This window comes from Parasteatoda tepidariorum, chromosome 12 (assembly GCF_982258835.1).
Source record: "Parasteatoda tepidariorum strain Cologne lab strain chromosome 12, Ptep-v5.0, whole genome shotgun sequence".
In the NCBI taxonomy this organism is placed as follows: domain Eukaryota; kingdom Metazoa; phylum Arthropoda; class Arachnida; order Araneae; family Theridiidae; genus Parasteatoda; species Parasteatoda tepidariorum.
In genome coordinates, this window is record NC_141766.1 from 66,685,026 (window position 1) to 66,712,843 (window position 27,818).

Consider the following 27,818-nt stretch of genomic DNA (forward strand, 5'->3'; position numbering starts at 1 on the left):
AAAACATTTCTAATATAACATACCACTTCATTTAAACTATCATAGGTTTCAAACAGAAAGTCCATTTTTAGCTCCGGATCGTCTGCTTTGGCCCCTTCTGAATCTGGGTTCACCTAAAATAAAAAGCAAAAACACGAAGAAAAAAAAATCCTTCTTAAAATTTAAAATAAAAATTTATAGATGAAAGCAATTGTGCTAGTTCAATTTCTTCCAAATATAACTGTTTATTATGAAGTGCAAAAACTAACATAAAATTCGTTGAATTTAACTGTATAATTGTAAAGCGTGAATTTAAAGTCGCGCACATTCAAGTTTAGTGAACAACATTTTGATAGTTGCATAATGGCCGTGCGTTTTGAATAAAGTAATTTTTATTCAATGCGAAAAATCTAAAATAAGTTTCTTCGTTCTTTTATCACAAGTCCGAGAAAATGACTTAGTCCGAGAAATGGCGAAATGGGACATCATTTCGAACAAATTACATTTAAAATTTGACAAGAACTGAACAATTTGAACAAGAACATTTAAAATTTGTCATGCGAAACTGGTAAAACCAACATGCCTGGGTCTTTGCAAAAGAGCGCATCATTTAGAAAATTTATTGTAATACTTAAAATTTGTTTTCCGAAATACGGTAAAAATGAATATGATTTGGTATTTGTAAAAGAGGACATCATTTCAAAAGTTCGTTGCGACGCTTAAAATTCGTCCTCGGAAATCTGCTAAAACGAACATGCTTTGTATTTGTAAAAGAGGACATTATTTTGAACATTTACTGTAACACTTACAATTTGTCTTCCAAAATATGGTAAAATGAAATTGCTTTGGTATTTGCAAAAGAGAGCCTCATTTCGAACCTAACCTAAACATTGTACGCTAAAATTAAACCAATATTTCAACTTTCTGAGATAGTTAACTTTAATTTAAACTCTCAAAATGGTGCTTTTACGAACACCCATGCATCTTTAAACTTACTCCGCACAAAATTGTATCTTTTGTCTTCCTTTCTATGTTTGCCTAAATGTGTTATTGTTATATAGACATCGACTAGAGGACATATTGAAACTTTCTTTTAAATTGTGGACATCGCGGAATTTATTTAAAAATGATTTCATACGGAAGTCTGAGGATCATACATTCGGAAACTTTACACCTACATATGCATTGATAGAACATCTATTTTTTTTGATGATATTTACTGAACGTAAAAAAAAAATAACTCAGAGGAAAAAAGTATGGTCAAAACTACCAGATTGGGGTAAAAATTACTATACCTCTTGCTCTATGGAAACACTAAAAAGCTCGGTAATTTTCATCAAAGCGCTTTGGTAATGATTTTGGTAAAATTAGCTACAAAATATGGCTTTATAATGAGTGATAAAATTTGATAAATGCGTTAAAGTTTGGTAATTTTATCATCATGCTAAAGAAAGTTTGGCATAAAAGCCCTTTATTTGGTTAAATTTACTTTTCAGTTTTATATTTTTTACTAAATGTACGGTTATTAAGAACTGTAATGCTGAACTAGAAATTCCAGTGAGTAGAAAAATTAGGAAATGAATGGTTAAATACCGTATATTTTGGGTTTTATTACCAGAAATATTCTTTTTATCAGCAATGTCATTGCCGTGCAGTACGGTTAGTACGGTAATTTTATCAGAGTTTTTTTTTCCGTGTAGACCAAACCTCAACTGTATATTGGTAAATTTTACCTTTTATAACTATATTTTTAAAACACACAGAAAATATACCGATTTTATTTAATAAACTGGCCATCATACATTTTGAAATTGCCTATATAAGTCTAAAAATATTTTTAGAGTATCGTAAGAAAGAAAACTGTATAATTTGGGCAATTTGCAATGTTTTTAAAATTTTGTGGGTTTTTTTAACTGATTCAACTAAAACAAAAAGTTTTTAGTATTTTTTTTGTTGTTGATGAAATCGCTGTTAGAAAAGTGTATTTTCTGTCAAACAAACAACATACTCCGCGCAAATTCATTTAAACATTGTAAATGCTTTTAGGTTTTCGTTAAAATATTTAAATAATGATACTTTAAGCAGAAAACTTTTTCGATACTATACGGAGCTGTATTAAAAAATATGTTTTAAAAATATTAAAACTTGTGATATAGTTTTTTTCATGATTTGTCTACTGTTGAGAAAATTGAATACCACAATTTTAAAACCCTAAAAAATATGCATGTATATTGGTAAAAGTTTACCCCATATGACAATGTTAGGAAAAAATCAGTTGTTAATGTGCAAATTAAAAATAATTTTCTTCAGTTACAGGTCGCTAGTTATCTCTATTTAAAAATCACTGTCCTTGATTTTTTTAGGACAGAACCTTCACGCTGCACCGACAGGCTGTATGGTGGTCAGTGATCATGTCTGTAACGTTCCAGGTTCGAATCCCGCTTCAGACATGGATGAATTTTTTCTCACTCTATCTGTTCTTCTTATGTTACTGGGGCGACGTTAATCCACCTACTAAAAATATGGTAACTATATGGTGCCCACCAAAAAGAGATCAACAGTAATGTTGCCAAATGTCGTGGGAACTGGAAATAAAAACTTTGACCACTGCATATTTCGTTTTCCTATTCGATCACTTCATCTTAATACGGGCCTATTTGTAAGTAGCCTAATTAATGAATAAAATGTTTTATAAATTTAGTATATCGATATTGCTCCAATCTAGGTACCAGTTCAAACTAGATAATTCTTTTATAAATTAACAAAAGTTAAAGCAAATTGAACTATAGTCCAAGTAAATAATTTTAAAAAATAAAATTTTTGATAATATAATTTATATAAAAAATAATTTTTTTAAATTTTTTTGGATGAATTTTAACTCTGTTAAAAAATAGACATTTATTTTATAACACATACAAAAATAAAGAAAATTTATTGCATTTAAAAACTGTATTGCATTTCAGACTCTGGATAAAATTAAAAGCATTTTCTGATAAATATTTCATTTCAATATTTTACATTTTTAGAAATCTAGGGCAACAGGTTTGTTTATCCCAGAAACGATTGTTGAAAACTATAACTATGTCAGCTATATTTAGGAAAAACATAGTATAATTTAACTATTACAACGTAATAGTTTAAAGGAAATGAAATAGATTTTACGAATAAGAATAAATATTTCACCGAGTGTTGTTAGTTGAATTTTTTTTTGTTCCTGGAGACAATTTGTAATGAAAATCAATAATTATAAACAAACTATTATTTATCTGGTAACACGCGAAACGGAAATTAGGGGCGTTTCAAGCGATGAATAAGTTATTGAACGCTTTCAATCAATAATTGACTTTTTGGTTAGTTACTATTGAAATATTCAAAATCAATAATCCCATATATCATATATGTGTGCTCCACTTTTAAAGTGCTATCCATTTTTAAATATGCTTCTATAGTTTGTCACATTAACCCATATAGGATTTATGTATGCTTTCGAGATAATTATTGTGTTAAAATTATCAATTTCTTCCAAAAATGTTAATGATATTTTAATATTAAGAAGTGCAATTTTTGAAAGCTAAGCAAATTAATTTTTCCTATTGAAATGATAAAACCTGAAACCTATTGAGAAATGCATGTTAGAAGGAAATAATTTGACAATTTTAAGAATGCAATGATGCATTACAGTAATTTATCTCCTGCTTTATTATTACAAATTATAAATAATATTGTTTGAAAGCTGCACAAATAATGAATTTTTTTAAAATTTAAATAGTCCTATTCGAAGTTCCGCTTAAAATGAATTTTATGTTATGAAGAAATATTTTAACTGTTTTAACAATGCAATAATGCATTATAGTAATTTCACCCGTTCTTTAATATTAAAAATTATAAATTATATTATTTGAAAACCAGACAAATAAATAACGTTATTCTATTGAGTTGATTCTACTTGAAGTTCTGCTTTGAATGAATTACATGTTAGGACAAATATTTTATTTATTTTAACAATCCAATAATGCATTATTGTAATTTCATCTGTTCTTTATATTAAAATAAATTATAATTAATATTATTTGAACGCTAGACAAATAACTAATGTTATTCTTTTTAGTTGCTTTAATTAATTAATTTATTTTTTGAAATTTTGCTTAGTATTAATTTCATGTTAGGAAGAAATATTTTAACAATGCAAGAATGCATTATACTAATTTCACCTGAGCATTAAAAATAATAAGTAATATTACTTGTAAACTAGACTAATGTTATTTTAGTTAAATGATCTGATCTAAAGTGCAACTTAGTACACTGAGAAAAAAAGTATGATCAAAACTACCACAATATGGGCATTTTATCGGTTTTCTGGCTTCTATGGGAACATCAAAAAGCTAAGTAATTTTTACCGAAGCACTTTGGTAATGATTTTCCTAAAAAATATAATTTCATAATATGTAATAAAATTTGGAAATTTTTTCATGATACTTTAGACATAAAAACAATTTATTCGGCTAAATTTACTTTTCAGTTTTGTAATTATTTTTATTTTTGCTAATAAGAACTATAATTTTCAAAACTAAAATTTTTCATAAACCGTTATCATATGAATGGAAAAATTACCAAATTAAATACGGTATATAATGGTATTATGAATTAACTACGCTATTTTATGGTTTAAATACCGTATATTTTGATTTTATTAACTAGAATTATCCAACCGTTGTTTTTTATTATTTTTTTTCTTCAGAAATGTCATTATCATACATTAAGGTAATTTTACCAGAATTTTGATACGGTAATTTTACCATAGGAACGAAAATTTACAAAATGAATGACTTAAATGCTTTGTTTTTCTGGAAATGTTATTACTATACAGTAACGGTTATTTTACTAAAATTTTTCTCCCCGTATCTGGATTACATGTTGGGAAAAAATATTTTAATTGTTTTAATAATGCACTAATACTTTATAGTCACGAGCTTGCTTAAATTTTAATAATGATGCTATTAAATTGCTCAACTAATCTGCTCACTTTAAAAGTTGCGCAAATATCCAGAAGGGACCCAAAAGTTGTTTCATAAAATTCTTGAAGTCTTGAATAATCACCCGTCACTTTGGCCTCTTCTAAATCTTCCCTAGATAAAAAAAAAAAAGGTTAGAAATAAATTCATAATAGAATCACAGTAAAATATAGCACATACTAAGATATTTTTAGACTAATGATTTTCTTAACACGCGTTCATATATAATATATGTTGGCTAGTGCAATCAACCCATATTACGGATGATCTCTCATTAACAAATAGAAGTGGATATGCAAATAAGGTGTTCTATAATTATCGCCTTTAATATACATTTTTAGAGTCAATGTCAGGAATGCATTTTGAAAAATATACATATCTGAAGTCATAGAGTAATATTTAGGCGAGAAAAGGAGAAGGGGAAAAAACGTTATCAAAACTGCACAAATAGAGATGGAAGAAAAAAGGAGTTATTAAAAGCATCAAAATCCCTTTGTTTATCAGAAGAAACAGAAATAAGGTGAAAAGGGATTATTAAAACGAACCCTGAGTTTCATCTTTTGATATTCTTAATCACACCTTTTTCAAGAATAAAGCAAAGTAAAGAGTTTCAACAACGGTCCTTTGTGAGCAAGGGGGATCATGGGGTTTAAGGCACCACTATTTCGTCACCAATAACATGAGTTGGGTACTATGGTCAATATTGGACTCGAACGGTAGCTGCTTACTTCTGGTATCCATTCGAGCGGGGAGAATAAATTACAACCTTTACTTTCCAACTTTTCATTAATTATTTACGTATTCAATTATTTAACTAGATTGAAATATAATTAAATTATGCGCGTGAGCCGCGATGGCTCAGGGGATAGAGCATTCGCCTTCCAATGCGGCGAACCGGGTTCAAATCCTAGTCGATACGAATTCCGCATCCGGCTTGCATCGACCACAGTGCTGACGTGAAATATTCTCAGTGGTAGACGGATCATGAGTTAGAGTCCCCTTGTCGTCAAGCTAACCGTGGGAGGTTCTCGTGGTCTTCCACTCCATGTAACGCAAATGCGTGTTACCTCCATCAAAAAGTCCTCCACGAAAGCAGATTTGTCCCAATACTTGGCCCAGGAGTTCCCTTGTCTTCTGGATTGGGTTCAAAATTACAAGGCTACGGAGTTGAACATTAGTAGTGGTAAACCCATAAAATTGGGTCTGCTGTTCAACGACGGTTATAAAATATATATATATATATATATATATATATATATATATATATATATATATATATATATATATATATATATATATATATATATATATGGGGGAAAGTCGGGTAGCCCCGCCCATTTAAGGAGTATTGCTTATATTTCTGTATAATATTGAGTAATAATCAATATTTTTGTATGTTTCTATTGTTTTATCATCTAATTAAATAATGCAAAAAGAATAAACCAAAAAAGAATAGTTTAACTTAAAAAAATAGAAATTTAAAAAATTTGACTACTGTATTCAACATATTTTCAAAATTATTGTTTACCATGTTACCAGCAGCATAAATACTTGAAACTTTGAAAATAATCTATTTTTAATAAAACAATTAATGTCCGATGGCCCATTGACTTGAAAAAATATTCTATACATATGGAATTGACAGTGGGCGGGGGTACCCGACACTCCCCTATGTAAAATTATGTATGAAAATGAAGATTTTCTAACGCTCTAAAAATGGTGCATAACAATAAATGAAAAACTCGATCTTAAATTTAGAAGGAAATTGGCCTAGCAAGCTTCATAGAAGCAAGAAGCATAGTAGACCGCGCTGTAGGTTCAAAATATTATATATTCTTATGAAACCCTTGAGAGTTATAATGCATGCATTTAGTATTTGTTAAATAATAGATAAAATTCATGATTTAAATTTATATCCATAGATGGCGCTAGGTCAATGATTTACTATCTCATATTTCATTATATTTTTATTCTTTTGTGCTGTCTGTAGTAAATAAACGTTGTGTTCGTTTCTCCGTAATCAGTTTATTTTTGGTTATTTAAGTATCTTAATAGTACAGTTTATCAGTACTGTTTTTTCAGATAGTAGATGATCATTAATACTAGACTTTTTTTTAAAAAATGTTCTAAGGCGGTACCCAATTCTCTCTAGTAATCGTTGTTTTAAGAATACACTAGAAACACTAAAAATAAACATAGAAAGAAAAGAAAGAAATAAAAAAAATAAGAGGAAAGAACTGAAAATTGTAAACACAATAAAAACTAATTACAAAATTCCTACAACGCTTTGTTGTTCCATTTTTCTACGAAAAATAGTAATACATCTAACACCCATATCTATTTATAAAGGGTGAAAGAATCATTCACACGGGAAATTCTATTTTTACCTCAAAAAGCTGAAACTATCGTTTATATTAATTGTTTTACTCTTTATTTCTGTATCAGACAGAAAGAAAATTCAATTTCCCTCCATATTTGAAAACAAAATGTTGGCAAGTACTCTGAGAAAAAAGTATGGTTAAAACTACCAGAATATGGTATTAAATCCATTTATTCGGTGGAATTTACTTTTTGGTGGAATACTTTTTTTTTTTTTAAATTTCAGTTTTGTATTATTTTTTTACTAAATGTGTGGTTATAAGAGCTATAATTTTGAAATTATGAATTTTCGGTAAACCATTCTAAATGTTTAAATTCCGTAAATTTCGGTTTAGTTAACAAGATATCTATTTTTTTTCTTCTTTTAAACCAGAAATACTATTACCATAGAGTGCGGTAGTTTTACTAACATTTTTTTTCTCCGCGTAGAAATGAATATTTCCGCGTTGTTACGTTTTATTTAGATTAAACAAACCTAATGAACCTAATAAATAAACCTAATTTTGACCTAATGATTAAGTACCAAAAGTCAAGTACCGCCAAACAGGAATCAAGTGCTTAAGGCATGGGTCGCCAAACTTATTTGATCATCGACCCCTATATAATTTTTCGAAATCTCCATGAACCCCCATAAAAGTAATTTTCTGTTATTTAAAATAAAACTCTATTAGATACTGTGCTTGTACATTTATTTTATGATTTTAAACATTTATTAAAGTTATAGTACATATTGTAACAATAGTTGTATGAAAAATATATTATTGTTAAAATTTAGATACCTTAATATTTATTAAATAAGTAATTATAAATAAGTAGAAATAATAAGTAAAGTAGCTACAGATTTATTGCTTCTTAATCAATGAGATGGGTGTGCCTTGTGTTTTTTTTTGTAAGGTTCACTATATTGGGTTTAAAATTAGTCAATTTTAATCTTAAATCCCCTAAAATCTCCACATTTAATTTATTTCTGTACTTAGTTAAGATTGAATTTACGTGACTGAAACCGGCTTCAACCATATAGGAACTTGGAAACGCTAGCAAAAATGGCTGAGCTATTTCGCAAAATTTTACATATTTTTGCATTTTTTATATTTGTACAAAATTTGCTTATTGTTAAATTTTTAAAGAACGTCTTTTCCTCAAGATCCGATAATAATTCAGCAAGCTCATCTTGCAGGTTGATGACCACGTTTTCAATTTGATCACAATAATCTAATAACGGATGTCAATGTTTTCCAAATCAACAAAGCGCAGTTTAAATTCGTCACTCAATTTTTGAAGATGACCTGTATATATTTCCAAGTCTTCTTCTTTTATTTCTAATTGTCACAGATTTGAAAAATGCTGATAATCCTAACGTAGCAATGAAGATCTAAATAAATTTAATTTTACTTGGAAGCCTAACGGTATTGTTCGATAATTGTTACATCTTTTCCTTGCAGCTTTGTTTGAACATCATTAAATTTTCCAAATAAATCCGTTAAAAAAATACATGGTTCGTATTTATTTTCATGTATACTCATTTCCAAAAGTTTTTTCGCATAGAAGACACATAGGAATCGTTTCATTTGTCGGTCAACATATAAATCCAAATTTCAAATAATCCAATAAATAATACCGACATTTCTTTTTAGAAACTGCCATTTTTCAATTAGGGTTGTACAAATAAATTTTTAAAAAAAATTAGTATAATATATAGACTAAACAATGGCAAAACTATAGCAAACTTTGTACTTTTTTACGAAAATTGCAAAAAGTTTGAAGATATTATTATTTTAATTTGATCTGCGCAGTTTAATTTAATTTCCAGTTAGTAGTAAACAGCAATAATGTTGTTGCATTGCTGTTTACTACTATCTGGAAATTAAATTAAACTTATTTCGTGCAAAATTGTTTTTGTTAAGAACAGTTAAAGACACACATCAGATTAAAATAATAATATTTTCAAAAATTTCGTAGTTTTCGTAAAAAATCACAAAGTGTGCTATAGTTTTGCCGCGGGCTGTACTAATCCATATAATTAATGCTTACCTTCTTTTTTACATGTATTGATAATTAAAATTGATATCTAAACTAAACGAATGGTTTTGTCGAAACAATAACTAATTATCCAAAACTATAAAAATTTTAATAATGACTCTGCAAATATTCAACACCGTTCACAGTTTGCAAAGATAGCTGAAACTGCGTATGATATTTGCGTTTGTAACGTCAATGCTCGTCACATGTGACATTTGGACAAGCGCACATATGCATATGACTTATAAACCAGAAGTGCAGAGTTCATGCCTGGCTGGTACGTAAATACTTGTTTTATCCGAATAAATATAAGTTTATTAATTTATGTTCTATAAACAAACTGATATAATGTCAATTATAAAAAAATTCACAAATTTTACATACTCGCTTAGGTATGTGTGATTTGCGTATTAAGAACTGCTTTTTCTTCGACCCCCAATCGACCCATCCGATTCGTATCGACCCCCTGGCTCAGATAGACCCCCGCTTATGTTAAATGGACCCCTGGGGGTCTATATAGACCACTTTGGCGACCACTGGCTTAAGGGATACTTAAGGGGCATATCTAAAAGATGTTAATTGATTATGGCTAACTATAGTTGAAGTTACGAAATCTGAAACAAAAAAATAAACAGGATGTCTAATAAATTCTTATACAGTAAATGCATATAACAATGAACATCAAAATGTATGCATATAACAAAGATTCAGTTGTTTAGTAGAATTTTATGACAGATTATAAACTAATGCAAAATCGTTTACAATAATATATATGCTTTTTTTTTTTTTTGTTCTGGAATAACTTTATAACATTTAAAAAAATCGATTGTAGCAAAACATACCCCATGTCAAAAAAAAGAAGAAAAAAAATTGAGCCGAGGATATCAAAACGAAAATTCAACAATAGTGTAGGAATTCTTTTTTTTTTTTTTTCTTCTTTTTTTCAAAGAAGAAAAACTTTTTTGTTTTCATTTAAAGGGAAGTTAACATTTGTCCGGAAGAAATTTCTAGAAAGCCCAATCTGAAGATTATGCAGAGATATTATTAATGTAAGCAAATAATTTTCCTTCGCATATTGCAAATATTGCCCTACATTGTTGCAGAGACAGCCAAGCTCAATATCTGATGACTCTCATACAATGACCCAGTGTCTCATACAATGAAGCTCGATTTTAATTTATTGGATTATATTGGCTGAAGATACATGGTATAGAAAACCAATATTTCTTATTTCATAACCGTCGTTGAACAGCCAATCCAATTCTTTGGTTTACGACTACTAATGTTTAACTCCGTAGCCTTGTAATTTTGAACCCAATCCAGAAGACAAGGGAACTCCTGGACCAAGTATTGGGAGAAATCTGCCTTCGTGGAGGACTTTTGATGGAACTAACCCGCATTTGAGTTACATGGAGAGAGAAACTGCGAAAACCTCCCACGGTTAGCCTGACGGCACGAGGGCTCTAACCCACGCTCCGTCTACCCTTGAGGATATTTTACGTCAGCACGGTGGTAGGTGCAAGCCGGATGCGGAATTCGTATCGACCAGCCATCGCAGGGATTCGAATCGAACCCAGTGATGGCTTGTCGATACGAATCGAGCGTTCGCCATTGGAAGCGCTCGATTCGAGCGTTTGCCGCTGGTCGTACGTTCGCCATTGGAAGGCGAGCGCTCTGTTCCCTAAGCTATCATGACTCAGAAACCCAATATTTTATTTTGTAATTTTATAACCGTCGTTGAACAGCCGACCCAATTTTATAGGTTTACGACTTCTAATGTTCAACTCGGTAGCCCTGTAATTTTGAATCCAATCCAGAAGACAAGGGAATTCCTGGATCGAGCGTAGGGAGAAATTTGCTTTCGTGGAGGACTTCTTAATGGAGCTAACCCGCACTTGCGTAACAAAGAGAGGAAGACCAGGAGAACCTCCCACGGACCTCATTGGAAGGCGAACGCTCTGAGCCATCGCGGCTCAGAAACCCAATGTTGTAAAATAATGAAATTCGAGCCAATTTCGGAGCTAGGAAGAGACGAAGCTTCTACAGATGCTGGGGTACTGCATGCACTAGTTTAGAAAAAAGCTAAAGCTTGTAGAAGACAGAATCATGACTACCCACTTGGTTTAAAGAATTTCAAATAATATCTATTCTTATGCTGCAAAAAATATCCGAATACTTTTAACCACATTATGGTATTTTTTGTTTGGATATGTATGAGAACTAATGGAATACCTAGTATTTTCTTTGAATAAACATATCTTGTTTAAAATAGGTTATAATGTTTAACCATCAGAATATTAGGTAAAATTACTTATTTACTTACTTGCATATTTACTTACACTTTTAAAAACACTTTTGTTGGCTTAAAATGCCACAAATGCATGGCACTTTTTTAATATCTAACAAAAAGAGTAACCGGTGATCTTGTAAAGATGATATTGATTAAGAAAATACATCAAGCTTTTAGCTATTCCATTAGCATTTCTTTTGTTGTAAATAAAATTCTAATTCCGTTCCGGACCGCATGTTGGTATTTTTTGCTTAAAAATATGTGAGAACTTATTGAACATCTTGTATTTTTTAAAAATACAAGATGTTCAATAAGTTCTGAATAATTCAATATTGTGTTTAAACTGGGTCATGATATTTTACCTTCAGGACATGAGGTAAAGCATTATTTAGTTTTTAAAAATACTTTTGTTGACTTAAACTATTTTAATGTTGAAAAGAAAATATGGATTAAGAAAATACATTGAGCTGCATAAACAAGGAATGCTCTAAAATATCACCTCAGTTGTCTAATTGTCATTTCTTTAGTAGGATACAAAATGAGATTGGTTTGTAAATCATCTAGTAAATTATTTTTTGCCACATTTGATGTGGCTGATCCAGCTAACAATGAGCTTCGTCCATCAGATGGAACATAAGCTTGTTGTCGAGCTTCACTTCTAAGAGTAACAAGTTGACCTTCACCTCCTTGACTGATAGGTGGTAGTGAGACATATACAGTGGAATCTGGTGAAGAAGGAGGTAGTAAAAGTCCAGTTATGTAAGTGTGAATAACTCCAAGAGTATCTGTTATTAAAGGACCAAAGCCAGTAACTTGAACAATTTGTCGACTTCCCGTTTCCTGAAAAGTAAGGAAATATTTTATCATTTTTACTTAACACTAAACATACCAACACTTAATATATACCATAACTATTTCTACCATAGCCGGTCAAATAACCGGACTTTACGTTTCTTAATTGATTGTAGGAAATATGGATGTCAGGAAGGAAATAAACTTTGTTATGATTAAAAAAATTATATAATGCCAATTTTTGTGTATTACAAATACAAAGAATTAGAATTTTTTATTCATTGTTCAAAGCACTTTTTACATTTACAGTGTGTTTCCATTGTACATTTTCCTCAAAAATATTTTTTCTAATTATTATTATTTCAATAATTCTTATAATTATTCTCATAATTACAAGAATATATAAGAATTATAATTCTTATAAATATTCTTATAATTAATATTTCTTCTAAGAACTTGCCCTGTCTTGATTGTTTCGACATTTTTCGGGGTAAAAACTAATAATTAGTTAGATATGAAGTAAAGCTATCAAAATAAAATATAAGCTACTGAACAAAACATTTAGTTTTTGTCACTTTTTTTTAACACAAAAATGCCAATCTGAAATTTTAGGTACTTTCTTGAAATTTGAATGCACAGTTATTCTGGTTGAGCTAACTACGCAACAGTCTTAGCAGAAATGTGCAATTAATCGCATGCAATACGTTGAACACGCATTACATCGTAATTTTTGATCCGATAACCTTATAAGGCAATAAATTTATCTCCCGGTCAAATGACCGGTAGTAGGAGAAATAGGCATACGACAAGCATTTTTCGAAACAAACAAAATACAAAAAAAGTAATGATAATGTAATATTAACTGTATATAATTGTTAGAAAAAGTCATGAAGTCAAATGTGCAAAAACGATAAGATGAGAAGTACATTTTCGATGCAAAAGCTCTTAAACGGTCATTCGATCTTCTATGGTATGTTTAGCGTTAAAAGATTTTCTTTCAAGTTTTCCTTCTGCCATTTTCAGTTATAATGACAATTGGTACTCAGGTGTTGACACCGGTTTTGTAAGTTACCGATTTAAATCAATTATGAAAACAGAAGAAAGTTCACGTAGTTGATTAGACTCATTTAGTTAAGTTTAAATAAAGGTTACAGCAATATTAGAATCCCAACTAAAGTTCTTATTATTGAAAAAATATATCAAATATTTTAAAGTTCCACAGAGGAGCCCTCAGTGGAACTTTAGCCCACGACAAAATCTTTAATTTGATGCTTTTCACTTTAAAACAGCACCTACCTACGAAACCCGAAATTTGAACAAAATGCACCAAATTGTTTCTGAATTATACATTTACAAAAAATTATATTTCTAAATTTTACTTGTTCGAGACTATTCAACCGATTTTGTAAAAACCTTGTATTCCGTCATTCCAAACTACTTAGTTTAAAACTTCTGAATAGTAAGTTAGCAATCATTGGCACTTCTAAAGTTTTTCAGTCATTAATAAATTAAATGATAAAATCTATTAAACTGCATTTAAAAATAAATTTGTACACTTTATTATTTTAAATTTGCGTCAAATTTTTTTTTTAATTCGCTTTAACAGATATGTCGAAATACGCAAAAAAGTGAAATTACCTTAAGATAGATCAAATTTTTAACTACTTACCAGGTTAAACTGTTGGAATATATTTCTTAAATAGCAGTTACCACCTAATTTTAAGGATTAAAAAACTAAATTCATCGAAAAAAAGTATGTTGATTCGGAGGAACTACCAAAACAACCAGAATATGGTTAAAATTTCAACGTTTCTGGCTATGGGAACACCAAAAAGCTCTGTAATTTTTACCGAAGCGCTTTTCTAATGATTTTGCAAAAATTTACAATAGAATATGGTTTTATGACATGCGATCAAATTTGGTAATTTCATCAAGTCACTTTAGAGCATCGTGTTACTTTAGGTTTAGAGCATGGCATAAAAACAATTTATTCTGTCAAATTTACTTTAAGGTTTTTTATTCAATGTGTGGTAAAATAAAAACTATGGTTTTGAAAAGCAGAATTTCTGGTTAACATATAAATGGAAAAAATTACCAAAATTAATAGTTTAAATACCGTATATTTTAATTTCATTAGCCGGAAAACTGTTGTTTTTCTTAATTTTTTTAATATTTTTTTTAAACGTAAATGTCACTACCTTACAGTAAAGTTATTTTACCATAATTTTTTTCATTATATATATTTGCAGATATATAATTTAAAATAAAGGGAAAGTATTTTGACCTCTTTTATAGTATCGTACTAGATTAAGCGATAATTTAACTATCCAGATTATGGAAATTTTTTTTTACCATTTATATAAAACAGTTATAAAAAGTTAAAAATAAATTCCAAACTTACTGTTACAAAAGGCATTTGTTAAGAAGACGAACAAATGGAAGATTTATGTTGCAATTATATCTTCCTTCCGTTCTTTCGAAGAAAAAAACATTCTGATTATGGAGCTTATTTTTTTCTTAGAAACGGACTTGTTTGTTCGTTCCTGGCTCCTCGGGAGTGGAAGTTTTATATGATTGTTTACGGCTCTGGTATAAATTCCTAAGGGGCCTAGACTTTTGAGCTTAATAGAATGAGGGAAAAATGGGGTAGAAATTCCTAATGCTTTTAACGGTTCCTTTGAAACATTTTTTTATAACTAATGGTCATAGGATTTGATAATCGAAAGTTTTTTCCTATATTGCAGCCTGAGTAATAAACTGGATAGTCTACAAACTTATATCTTATCAGATACTAAATATCTCTAAAAAAATGAAGGATAATAAAATTGTTCACATTTCCCAGAGAAAGGGTGTTTTTGCAGAGATAATCATTGATGAAGATCACTGAGTAAAATTTATTTTGCTGAATATTATATAATTTATTTTTAATGGCACATTCAGTCGCTAAACAATTGTTTTAGTACAATAAAAGTTATCCTGAAATATTATTTTTAAATTATTTTTTATTTATTCATAAATTTTTAAAATTTTTTTTTTTATGGAAAATGCAATTTTAAAAAGGCCTTTAACGATTATCGATACATAAAAATTATAGTTCATTTTCAGATTGAAATTAAAATTCATCAAGATAGTTTTATTCAAAGAGAGAGAAATAAAATTGAAAACTAGTATGTGCGGGCAAATATAAAATACCATAAACAAATAAACACATTTTAATTCATATATTTATTTTATAGGAAGAAAATGCAGTTTTGAAATAACCTAATTCGTAAAGCGCAATTGATACCGAAAATTTTTATTTTATTTATTTCTAACGATGTAAAAATGTCATTTTTTCTCCAACTAGCTTTTCTACAACTAGCATTAACTTTTGATGTTTCTGAATTGCCCAAAAGACATTCCTAAAGAAGAGAGAATAAATTCGTGAGGCAATAAATTGGTGACAATTCTGTAGTTCAGAAATTTATGTTACCAGAAAAACGTAGTTACGGAATAACCTCATCTGTAAAGCATATACGGTATCAAAAACTTTATATATATATTTCCTAAAACGCAAAAACATCCTTTTTACGCATCTGAATTGTCTAAAAAACATTGCAAATAGTTTTAAATGCCATGAAAGATAATTTATTTCAGTAAAGCAGACTAAACTAAAAAATGAAAAATTCAAGAATGGGCTTTAATTTTTTTAACGATATTCTAATATTACTTTATCAGAAACCGATTATTGGCACTATTTATACCTGCTCATAATATGGAATCAACAACAAAAGTAGGAAATAATTATATGAATTTTGTGTTTTGCACGGATTTTTCAGTTTCAAATGCCTGAATAAATCTTTCTTCAGATACAGTTATTTAATTTTAGGGCTATAAACATGACTTTTCAGATTACTTTTTCTTTACTGAACTGTGAACAAAGTGAAGCAAGACAATACGGATACTACGTATTATTTTTCAGTCATTTTTGTATTTCATTTTATTGGTTATTTATTTAAATAATGTGTAATAAAAGGGGGGGGGGAGTTTGGAAAGATTAATTAAAATTGTTTGTGAACGGATATAGTGAAGTTCCGGTTATAGTGAAGCAAAATTTCGGTCCCTTGAAGGTCCACTATAGCGGGGTTTGACTGTATTATAAAAAATAAATATATTTATTTTAACACAATACTTATGTCTTAAAAAATAAAATAAATATTTTTTAAGGCATTGTGTTCAAACTTTACATAAATGATACTATTCTTTTCCAATTTTTTTGTTCTTTTGCTTTAATAATATATATTTTTTACAATTTTTTTGTTAGTTTTTATTTCTATGACAACATTTAAAATACATCTTTTACTGTACAAAAGGAATTCCGTTTTCTGTGTGAATGAAAATTAAAGGCAAAAATATTTTATTCGTTGCTAGCACTCAAAGTTTTTGAAGCATTTTAATCAAGCAGATTGAGGAAAAAATGATAATTTTCAAAAGCTTTACAAAGTAAGAACCAGATATATAATTTATTAAAAAACATAATACAAATATCCTTTATTTTTTCAAAACGTTTTTGTCATTTTAATTCAATGAATCTTAATTTCCTAAAATCTTTTAGTTACTTTCTGCCTCTATGGTAACGCATAGAACTGAAAAACTTTTTTTTTTTTTTTTTTTTTGTAAAAAAAACTGTCGTTTTTTTGTAAACAAAGCCTAACAAAAGAGTCGTCTTTTTCTTAATAAATTTTTATCAACATTTTAACTGATCGATATCTAGTTAGTTGATTACATATTTGGTGTCGACCGCTCCTGATCGGAAAAGTAAAAACATATTTCTGAATCAGGGTTTACAAATTATATATATTGAGAATAATAGAGTGTTTGTCTGTTTTTTTTATCACTAATGTGTCAAAATAATCAATAATGCGTCACTGGTTGCGAGGAATATATGATTAATAGTTTCATTCTGAGAACTGATTTAATATTTAGTGAAATTGCATTTTCACTAGAAATAGGTAGTCTATAAAAGGAATAAAAGAAAAAGAACAATCATAGTATTAATAAATCTAACGTCGAGAATTCATGAATAGAAGAATATTATATTATAATATATACGCACAATAGTAGCACATCTAATTTCGAATCCTTATGTGTATAGAAAAGTAAAGGAAGTGAAAAAAAGGCTATTAAATATTGTCTTTTTATTTAAATTATGACGTACCGCTTTTTTCCTTCTTTAACCCCTAGGACATTGCTCCCAATTTTCTTACCACCACAGATCGCTCTAATTTTACCGTGGTCTGCTGAGAAGGGAAGGTTGATTATTTAAAATTGTTTTATTTTTATAATTTTAGTTTAATTGCATTTAAACATGTTTTCGAAATAATTTACAATTACATGGGCGGTATTAGAGCTGCGTTAGGTAGCGTCTCTCATCAGCCCCGGTCAATCTCACGTCCATGAAAAATCGTACAGTAAATAAAATGGAAATAATTTAATGTTCCTTGACGGGCCGGTACCATTTGATCCATAAACAGGTCCGCGGCCTTAGAGTTAGAGACCACTGCTTTAGAGCAGTACTCCCCAACCATTTTGTGGACATGGACCGGTCAACGTTGATAATTTGCCGCGGCTCTCGCTGAAGGGGAGGAACGTTGATTCGTTCCATTCGGAGATCGTTTTGATTTAATAATTTTATTCAAACACACTTTAAAATAAACTACAATTGCATGCGCAGTATTGGTGCAACTTTAGGTGATGTCTGTCAGATTTTCAGTTAGCCTCTCGTCTATGGCAAGTCGTACAATTACTCTTAATTAACGTACCTAGAGAAATACACCACAGTAAATAAAATGGAATTAATTTTATGTTCCTTGGGCGGCCCAGTACGATTTAAACAACGGACCGGTACGGATCGCATGTAAACTACCTTTACATCTACAGAATCCCCAAGAGATTTTAAGCTCTCTGATTGAATTTCTCGGCATTGCCTTCTGTAACGTCTTTTTGTAGCTCCTGCTTAATATCATTTCTCCGTTTGTTATCTCCGTTTGTATGTTAGAAAGATTTTAAAAACGATGTTTCATGTGGGGTTAAGTAATTCCTTCCATAAGTTTGCATTAAATACCATTTATATAATGTCGTTGCCGAGTGGAAGGATTAAAACAGGCCTTTAGGCCGGGAAGGAGGGTACAAAATTTATTTATTAATTATTAGACAGAGCAGTCATGAGAGTGTAAAAGTGAACACGAAAAGTTGCGCTCCTTGGTTATATATCTGGGAAAATCTTGCTAAGTAAAGCCCGTAAATGTCTCTATTTAGGGAAAAGAGGGAAATCTTTAGTAATTGCTATTGGTTTATGAAATTGATGGAGTGTTTCCCACAGAGAACAAAGGGAAAATTGTCCTAATGCATACTTGAGCCAAAAATAGATTTAAGATCAGGATGTGGCTTTTAAAAGTGTGAGAAATTATTTCGATTAGAATAATTAATTAGGATAACATAAAAAGATTAATTGAAGCTTTTTGCGTTACATATGTATTTAAACTGTGGTTCTTGTGTTAAAACCGATTTTACGAAACAGAAAAAACATCGCGAAATAAAATTCCACATAATTTAGAAATTCCCGAGTTATCTAAGTCCTAGCCTACCAAAATAAATATAATATTTCTCCGTCTTTCATAAAAATAAAATACAAAATTTTTCTTGAAATAACTAAACTAGTAATTTACCAGCAAATCTCCTTGAGGTTTCGAAGTTCTAGAGCTCCATTTCGTATTTGCAAGGGTAGTAATATTTGATGAAATAGTTTCTATTTTATTTTTAAATGAAGAAGGCAGTTCCTCAGGCGAAAAAACTTACATTTCAAGTTTGGAAAACAAAAACTGGAGTATAAAAATAGCTCAATGCTAGAAATAACAAGCATGGCAGAATGAAATAGCCATACGTCACAGAAGGCGTTGCCGAAAAATCCAATCAGCGAGCTCAAAATCTCTTGGGAATTCTATAAATGTAAAGAGCGTTTACATGAATACGGATCCGTGTTCCTAGGGTTGGAGACCACCGCATATAGCGTGCAGGTTTAGGGTAAGTCAGACGACCACAGTGTTTTCTAATCGAAATAAAAATACTAAGAATAACGACACAAGAAATGTTTTTGCGAATTTTAAATTTTTATATATTTAATCAGCATATTTTGGAAAAAAAAAGTGAAGTTTTGTAAAGAAATCGTTTGAAAATAAATTTACAAGTAGCTGTCTCTCCTTAATGCTGAGTAAAGTTGGCTCTCGAATACAGTAAAGAAAAAGTGAAGTTGAAATAAGTAACCCAATTTGATAAATTTATTACAAATTGTAAATATTGATTTCCATTAATGAAAATAAGTATAAAGAATCCAATAAACCAAGAACCAATGAAGAATCCAATAAGTTTTAATCCTTAATGATCGAAAAAAATAACGACATTTTTGTAAAGATTTTCAAAGTTTGTACATGTTTTATAGAGCCACTGCATGCATATTCTTCAGTCATCATTTTAGTTTTGATGTTGCAATCTTTTCTTTGAGTGGTCTTCATCAAATTTTAGGACTGTAGAAAGTAATAATTTCAAATGTAAGTAATTTTCGATGATAGAAGTGTCTTGTTTTTGTTTGATTTTCTCGAAATTTGTTTAAATTTTTATACTGTTTTAAACTTACTTCATGATTTTCTCTACTTCTGGTTTCTCATTTTTAAACTGTATTTGACAGATTAACAGCAGAAAGTGGCACAATATCACGAAATACTTTTGAGCATGTATGCGCTTAATCAGTTTTTGGTGTGCTTGATTGGTGTTCAAATTGATTCATTATTTGATTCTATTTTATTTCATACTTTATAGCTGACGTTGAAAAACTGACATAATTCTTGGTTTTTGACTATAAATGCTCAACTCCGTAGCCTTGAAATTTTTAACCGATCACAAAAGACAAGGGAACTTCTGGATAAAGCACTGGGACAAGTCATAATTTTTTGAACTAACTTGCATCTGCGTTACATGGAGAGGAAAACCACCCACGGTCAGCCCGATGGATTCTAACTCATGATTTTTCTACCGCTGGGGATATTTTACGTCAGAACTGTGGTGTATGTGAGCCGGGAACAGAATTTATTTTAGCGAGCCACAGCTAGGATTCGAACCTAGGTCACCTCATTAAGAGGCGAGCGCTCTATCCCCTGAGCCATCGTGACTCTTCCTAATTAATTTTCTTTCGATCTATACTCATAAATGAAAAGCTTTCAAGAGTCCATCTTTCTTAATGTTGAAGATGATAAGGCCACTTAATTCAAATCATCATTCAGCCATCATATTCTATAGCTTTTAACTCAGAAACAAGATTGAACTATACATATGCCTTAGAAGTCCAGTTGGTTGGGGAAAAAACTAACGCATTGAAAATCAAGAACGTACTAGACTCACGAAAAATATATCACCCTTAAAATGCTTTTTTCCCTAACTTTTTACAGTCACAAAAAAAAAAAAAAAAAAAAAAAACAATGCTTCGTCCCAATTAATAAGCAAGTGAACCGCTGCATCGGTTGCCATCTACTAATAAATATTAGAGATAATTAAGCTGTCACCTCTCCGCTATGGCCTTATAGCCTATACTTATCTTTTATTTTACTCAGAACAATCATATAATTATAAATCAAAATTAGCGAATTTATGAAAAGCGTAGGGGAGAGTGACGCCCGGTGGCTGAGTGGTAGCGCTTCGCGCTGCCGTGCCAGAGGTCCTTGGTTCGATCCTTGGGCCGGGCAAGGCCGACTCAGCCTTTCATCCCTTCAGTGGGTCGATAAAATGAGTACCAAGCATGCTTGGGAACTAACACTGGGGGCTCCGCGTTCGGCTGACCACCTGACCGGAACATATGCTCCTGCACCCCAGAGCCCAAGGTCAAGAAAACTGAGATGGGCACAGTCGGCCTTGGCCCTCTTAATGGGCTGTCGCGCCACTGAGTTAGTAGGGGAGAGTGGGGTCAATTGTAACATTTTTTACTTAACTATTTTTAACTAACAAAAAATCCAATATATTATTAGTATTAATTGACAGACGAGTAAAGTAGACTATCCTCTACTAGAAAAAAAAATACCTTATTTTAAATGTCATTATATTAGTTATTAACAATTTTTGACAGTCGTGCACTTAGTACAATTGTCCCCACTTACGGGGTCAATTGTAACAGTTCATAAATTCAACTAAAACATAGTTAATTATACATATTATCATAGCTGTGATATATTTTTTTATTGATCAAAATAGTAGTGATATTTTAGGAGTAAAAATAATAATTAGCAACCTAACCATTTAACCTAAAGAGTTAAACTTTTAACTTTAAGGGGCTAAAAATTTTAATTTATGCTGTGAAAGGTGACAAATAAAATAATGCGCATGCAACATGATATAAATGATATAGGAAACTATTGGTGGTTCTTAAAGAGCTAAGTAATGGTTTGTAAACATAAGATTATTTATTTTCAGCTGTTACAATCGTTCCTTTACTTATTGTTACAATCGTCCCCAAGACGCCATTTCAGCTTCATTTGTTAAAAACAATGCTAGTTAATTAACAAAACTAATTTTTTTATTGAATTGTTAATTAAGGTGTCCACTTACATATTCGGTTACTAATTTTCATTTGTTTAAACAAAATTACTTTGTTACAATATAATATTCTAATACCAAAAAAAGTACTTACGCAGCGTGAAAATATCTTTTGTGATGTAACTCTTTCAAAAGTACATAAAAATGGTTGCCAGCAGGGGTGTACATGCAGATTTATTAAATACACCTTGTGCGCCTCCTAGGAACCAAATCTAGAACCCGACACTCGAAATGTTTGCTCTGTTACAATCGTACCCTGTTACAATTGACCCCCCTCTCCCCTATTATTTAAAAATTTATGGTGCGTGTATCAGTTCATATTTCTATTGTATTTGACTTGAAACAAGTATACCTTCGGGCAATTTAAACTGCTTGGCAGTATAATAGAAAATCTTTGTTAGGGAATTAATGCGAAAAAGACATCATAATGTATTGGTACGATAGACGCATTTAATTTAGAAACTCAATATGAATAGAAATATAAAGACAGTGAAAAAAATAGTTATTAAATAATGCATTTTTTATATGATAATGGTGTACACTTTTCCCCTTTTTTTTCTTCTCTACGGAAAGCACAATGCGAGTATTATCTTATACTTGCTAGTATAATAGCAACCAATATTTTTTAAATTTTATTTCCTATGAGCTACACAATCAGTCTTCCCGATGAGCAGACCTAGTGCGTTCTCCAGAAGTGGTATCCACTCTCTCAGGACCACCACAATGGGTGAGATACCGTTGGCCATGTTAATTTGGACGTCTAGTTTCTGCCACACTAGATGGCAGCACCGAGACTCTATTTGGATGCTAAAGTGCACTAGGGATTTTTAATTTTGCCGGAAATGCCGAGAGCCAATAAGACACTCCAGGGATCTTTTACATGACGCATAATCATACGACATGGCCGCAGAGGATTTTCTGCATCCTGAAAATCCGGTGTCTGGGCCGGGGATCGAACCCGCAGACTTGGGAAAGCTACCCCAGGCTTGGGAAAGACACCACCTTGCGAACCCCAGCCACCATAGCAACTCAGTACAGTCAGAGAACTTATGAAAAGAAGGCTATACGCATATACTATACTAATATCCTAATACATGCACACAAAGCTAGCGCATTTAATTTCGCAACTTAAAATGAATAGGAAAAAAGATAGTAAAAATGAAGCAAAAAAGAATCGTTGTTGAAAATTGAGTTTTTTTTTTTTTTTTTTTTGAATAATGGATTATACCTTTTTTAACTTTTTCGTTTTTTAATCATATAGAACATAATAATAAGCTCAAAGAATAAGCGAATTTGTTTCAATTAAAATTTTTCATTTATTATATTTTAAATTTGTTAAAATTTGTAACGTATTTTGGTTTCATAAATAACATAAAAAAGCTTATTTTTGGAGAAACATTACACTGCTGCATTACTTTTTTACGCATCATTCCTTATTTCGAAATATGCTCTTTTTTAAATAACTGGTAAAAAAAACTAAATAAACTGAAAAAAAATTATAAATTGTAAAAATTTATAATAATTGATAATAACTATTGATTCTCAAAATAGAAAAGAATGAGTTATAAAAGGAATTAATATCAAACGCATAAGCTGTGGAAATTACAGTTTCATTTTTGTCAATATATATGAAAAGTATTTAAGGGTAAGAATTTATCTTAAATCAGTTCAATAATAAAAAATCAAAATAAGTAAAAATTTTAAATAATTCATCAAATCTAAATTAAAGTCAATATGAAATACAAAATATTTTTAAAATAAAATCAACATTAGTTTTTAACTCTGAAAAATTTTTAGACAAAAATTTTTGCCAGAAAGAAACAAAAAACTACTATTGCATATTAAGTGATTTGTGATGTTTTACAAAATACAAGTGATTTTATTGCAAAACTCAAGGAATTGGAGATTCACCTAAATCAGCTTAATCATAAAACTTAACATCAAATTTAATTAATTATAATAATTTTGACTTTTTTAATAAACTAAAGTAATAATAATAACACTGTGCTTAAAAATAAGCAGAAGAATTTTCCGCTTGAACAAATACATCGTTTCAGTCTAACGAAAACTATTAAGCATAATAAATACAAATTCCAATTCCAACAAAAGAGTACAATGAAGTTCAAGTTTTTTGTAACTATAGCAACTAATAGCTTAGCGGAACTAACTTAGATAGTTATAATATGTATAACTATACGAACTTGGTAGTGAAGAGAATTTATAGTCTAACATTGATGTACTTAGCGCCTGACATTTATATTAAAAAGCAACACTTATTTTCTATGAAATTTTAAGGTATCAAGTAAAAGTTCTTCAATTTTTTTTCCTTCTAATGAATTGCACTTTGTGGCTGACTTGTGAAATATTTGTACTATATTAGTGGGAAAAAATGTAAACAATTTTTTTTGTTGCTTTTCTTATCGTTTTTAAGTTTTTTAGTGTACTATGATTATAAATTGAATTCACTAAGATTAAGAAAATTAATAACTAAAGAAGTAATAACAGCTCTAATCGAATTACTATTTACCTAAATTACTAATTTTAAGTTTATAAAAATAAGTACTTAGACAATGAAATAAAACGTATATCCCTGGTGTGTTTAATTACGCATTTAAACAAGCGCAATTTTGTTTATAAGTGAATTCGAGTTCACCATTTAATGCAATGTTTTTGTTAAACAAAAATAGCATTGATTTTTTTTCCTTTAAAGAATATGTTTTTCTTAGTCCAGTTTTTTTTAAACAAAAAGTTATTTTCGGTAGACATAGCCTTGCTAATTTAACAAATTAAAATATTTTTTTAAAAAAAATCAAAAGGTTGATTATTGAATATTCTCTCCTTCAAGGTAACTTGTATGAAAAAAATAAAGGGAAGAATTGGTAACTTTAACACAACTTTACTTTATAATTTTACAAATCATTAGATTTAACATACGAATTACTAACCTTAACGTGCACATTAGAAAGTGTTCATTGTTCTATTAAAGTATTATACATCATGCTCCAAAATGTCTTAAATCATTTATCGTTTTAAGAATCTAGCATAAATTTTACAAATTGCTTGTTTAATTTTTAAAGATCAGAATCTATTATATAAATAGCAAACGATAAATGATAATAACAATATATTATATTTAACGTTTACTTTCTCTATAAAACTAATAGTACATATACCAGTAGTATCGTATTTAAAACAGCAATACAAGCTACTTATACGCACGGAATATGATTTATAACGTTCCACTAATAAAAAGAAAGTGTTTACCATCTTTTTTCTGAAATGTCTAAGTAAAAATTTCGATAAAATAAAATACATTTATTGTAATAAAATTTTATAAATCGTTTGATTTAATATTAGAAAATAAAAGATCGTATTTAAAACAGCAAGCGATAAATAGCAATAATAATGCAAAAAGTTTCAATTGAAACAGATTACACATCTTTCCGTTTTGTAATATAACTATTCTTTTTCAAAGAAATACATTCTAGCATCTTTTACTATAGATGTTGTTTATTATATTGATATTGTTAAAAATATTCCCTTTTTACACATGTCTCTAGAAAATTAATACTCTTACAATGGACTGTCTCAGCAGGAAAGATTAACTCCAGATCTTAAAATGATTTATTTAAAAGCAAGAGAGAGAAACTGAAGCTCAAATATTCAAATTACTTTTAAAAATTGTTTTCAAATTACTTTTAGAATGGTCGGAAAAAATATTCTTTGGTTATTTTATTAGCCATTATTCTATAATATATAGATATATATTATTCTATAATATATAAAAAGAATTAACATTTTCTGGAAAATACAATATTCTGCATAAAAGAAAAAGAAAAGTTTCAAAAATTTACCGACTAATTGCAATTTTGATGACATAATCGTAATAGCATGTTCGTAAATAGTTTTGTTTATTTTATTATTGGTCCTTTAAATCTCACATGACTTAATTTATATTAAAAAGAGAGGTTAACATCAAAGTTACAGCAGACTCCAACTTTTTTCTCTAGATCTATGAAAGACTGCCAGAAAAAATTCTGTTGATTTTTAATTATATATTATATAAAGCTACAAAAAATGCTTTTTATTTATATGAAATTTTTTACTTTCCTATTGCATTAAAGTTGCACAAATTAATATAAAGTTTCGACATTGTTATGTATTTTTGACAAATTTTGTTTCATCATAATTGTGTAATTTAGTGTAATATATGTATTTAGTGGAGACTAATTACTCCAATGTGTAGCAATCCAATTAGGCAATGTGTAGCAAAAATAATTATTTGAATAAAAATTGTTTATAAACGCATTGTTAACATGTTTTCAGGTCAAAAATATAGTAATAGCTTCAATATATTATAAAAAAATGAAGTAATTAACAAAAAATAGATTTAATTTTCGATTATCGGGCAACAAAAATTGCATAACTTTTTTTTTTTAAATGTCTATGTTTTTTTAAATCAAGTATTACCTTTTAAAAGAGAATTATCCTTAAAATAAACCTATGAATCACGTGAAAAAAAAACTAGACTGCTGTATTCATGGCCATTACTATAGCAAATTCTATCGACCTGTTGTTGGTATAGTTAAAATATAATGACTGCATAAAAAAACGTCTTCTTTATGTTTCGAAGCAATTTTCGACATTGACCGAAAGAAAAACTTGATTATTCTATGCCCCCATTTGTTTCATTTATTGCTTAGTTGCAATATTTATTGTGAACTATTAATACAATTTAAGTTATAATTGCGTGTTAAGCCTACTTTCGTGTTTGAATAAAATTAGCATACAAAAACGGTTCTCAAAACCCCGAGTTAAGGACGTGCTTTATGCCAATGGCTCTTAATTATACCCCATATTCACAATTTTATACAGAGCCATTTTATTCCAGGAAATATTGAAGGGAAAGATTAATTATTCTTGTGAAACTGAAATATTTTTCTTAAATTTATTTAGCACCTATTTCTTTCTACACGATTTATTAAATTGCAAGTTGTTTTTGTTAATTTGTTTCTCTTATTAGTGACTGATGGTGATTTTTATAATATGATGGTACCGTATGATGGCTTACATTATGTTGCCAAATTATTTGTAAATATGTGTAAAAATTCCCTTTAAATTTAAGCTAATTTTTTGTCAATTTATTTCGCAATTTATAGCTGAGAGGGACAATCACTCTAACTAGCTTATTCAACCTTCTTATTTAAATTTATGTTCGCATTGTCTTTTATATTCTTGTAGTTAATTAATTTGACTTTTTCTTAATTTAAACATTATTATTCTTAATTACTTATTTCGTGTAATTTCAGTTTCCATTACTAGTATTAGCACTATTATTTTAGAAATTATTTCGAGTCGTTTTCTATTATTAATTTATTACGACATTTTAAACTTCGACTTATAACTTCGTTGTTACTGTTTGTGCTTTGACACCAGACTCGAACTTGTTATATTTTTATGTTCTCTAATTTTTAATGTTATTTTTCAATTTTATTCCATTATTACTTTTTTTTTGTTAACGGATATCCGTCTGGTTGCACCGACATTGACCAAAATCTAGAATTTTGTTTTGATAAATCAATCATTTACTTGAATATACAAATTTCTATTATTTCTCTACTAGTAATTGACTGCGAATTTTCGTCCTGAGGACGAATATGTGCTAAAATAAACCATTTTTATGGTTTTCAGGAAATATCAAAGATACATTGAGGAAAAAAAGTGTTCAA

At 29.5% G+C, this 27,818-nt stretch overlaps 1 protein-coding gene across 3 annotated transcripts in view; it reads right to left on the reverse strand.

Annotated features, from left to right (window-relative positions):
• The window catches only part of LOC107454849 (putative E3 ubiquitin-protein ligase HECTD2), a 70,423-nt gene that overhangs the window by 28,453 nt on the left and 14,152 nt on the right, over positions 1-27,818 (reverse strand). For 2 of the 3 annotated variants that reach the window (XM_087156210.1, XM_087156211.1), the window contains 3 exons: positions 12,179-12,519; positions 5,003-5,105; positions 24-113 (listed from right to left, as the gene is read on the reverse strand). In XM_087156210.1, the coding sequence (XP_087012336.1) occupies positions 24-113; positions 5,003-5,105; positions 12,179-12,519 (534 nt within the window). Of the gene's footprint in view, positions 1-23; positions 114-5,002; positions 5,106-12,178; positions 12,520-14,872; positions 15,063-27,818 lie in introns of those variants that run through there. The other variant, XM_087156212.1, reaches the window with a different exon arrangement.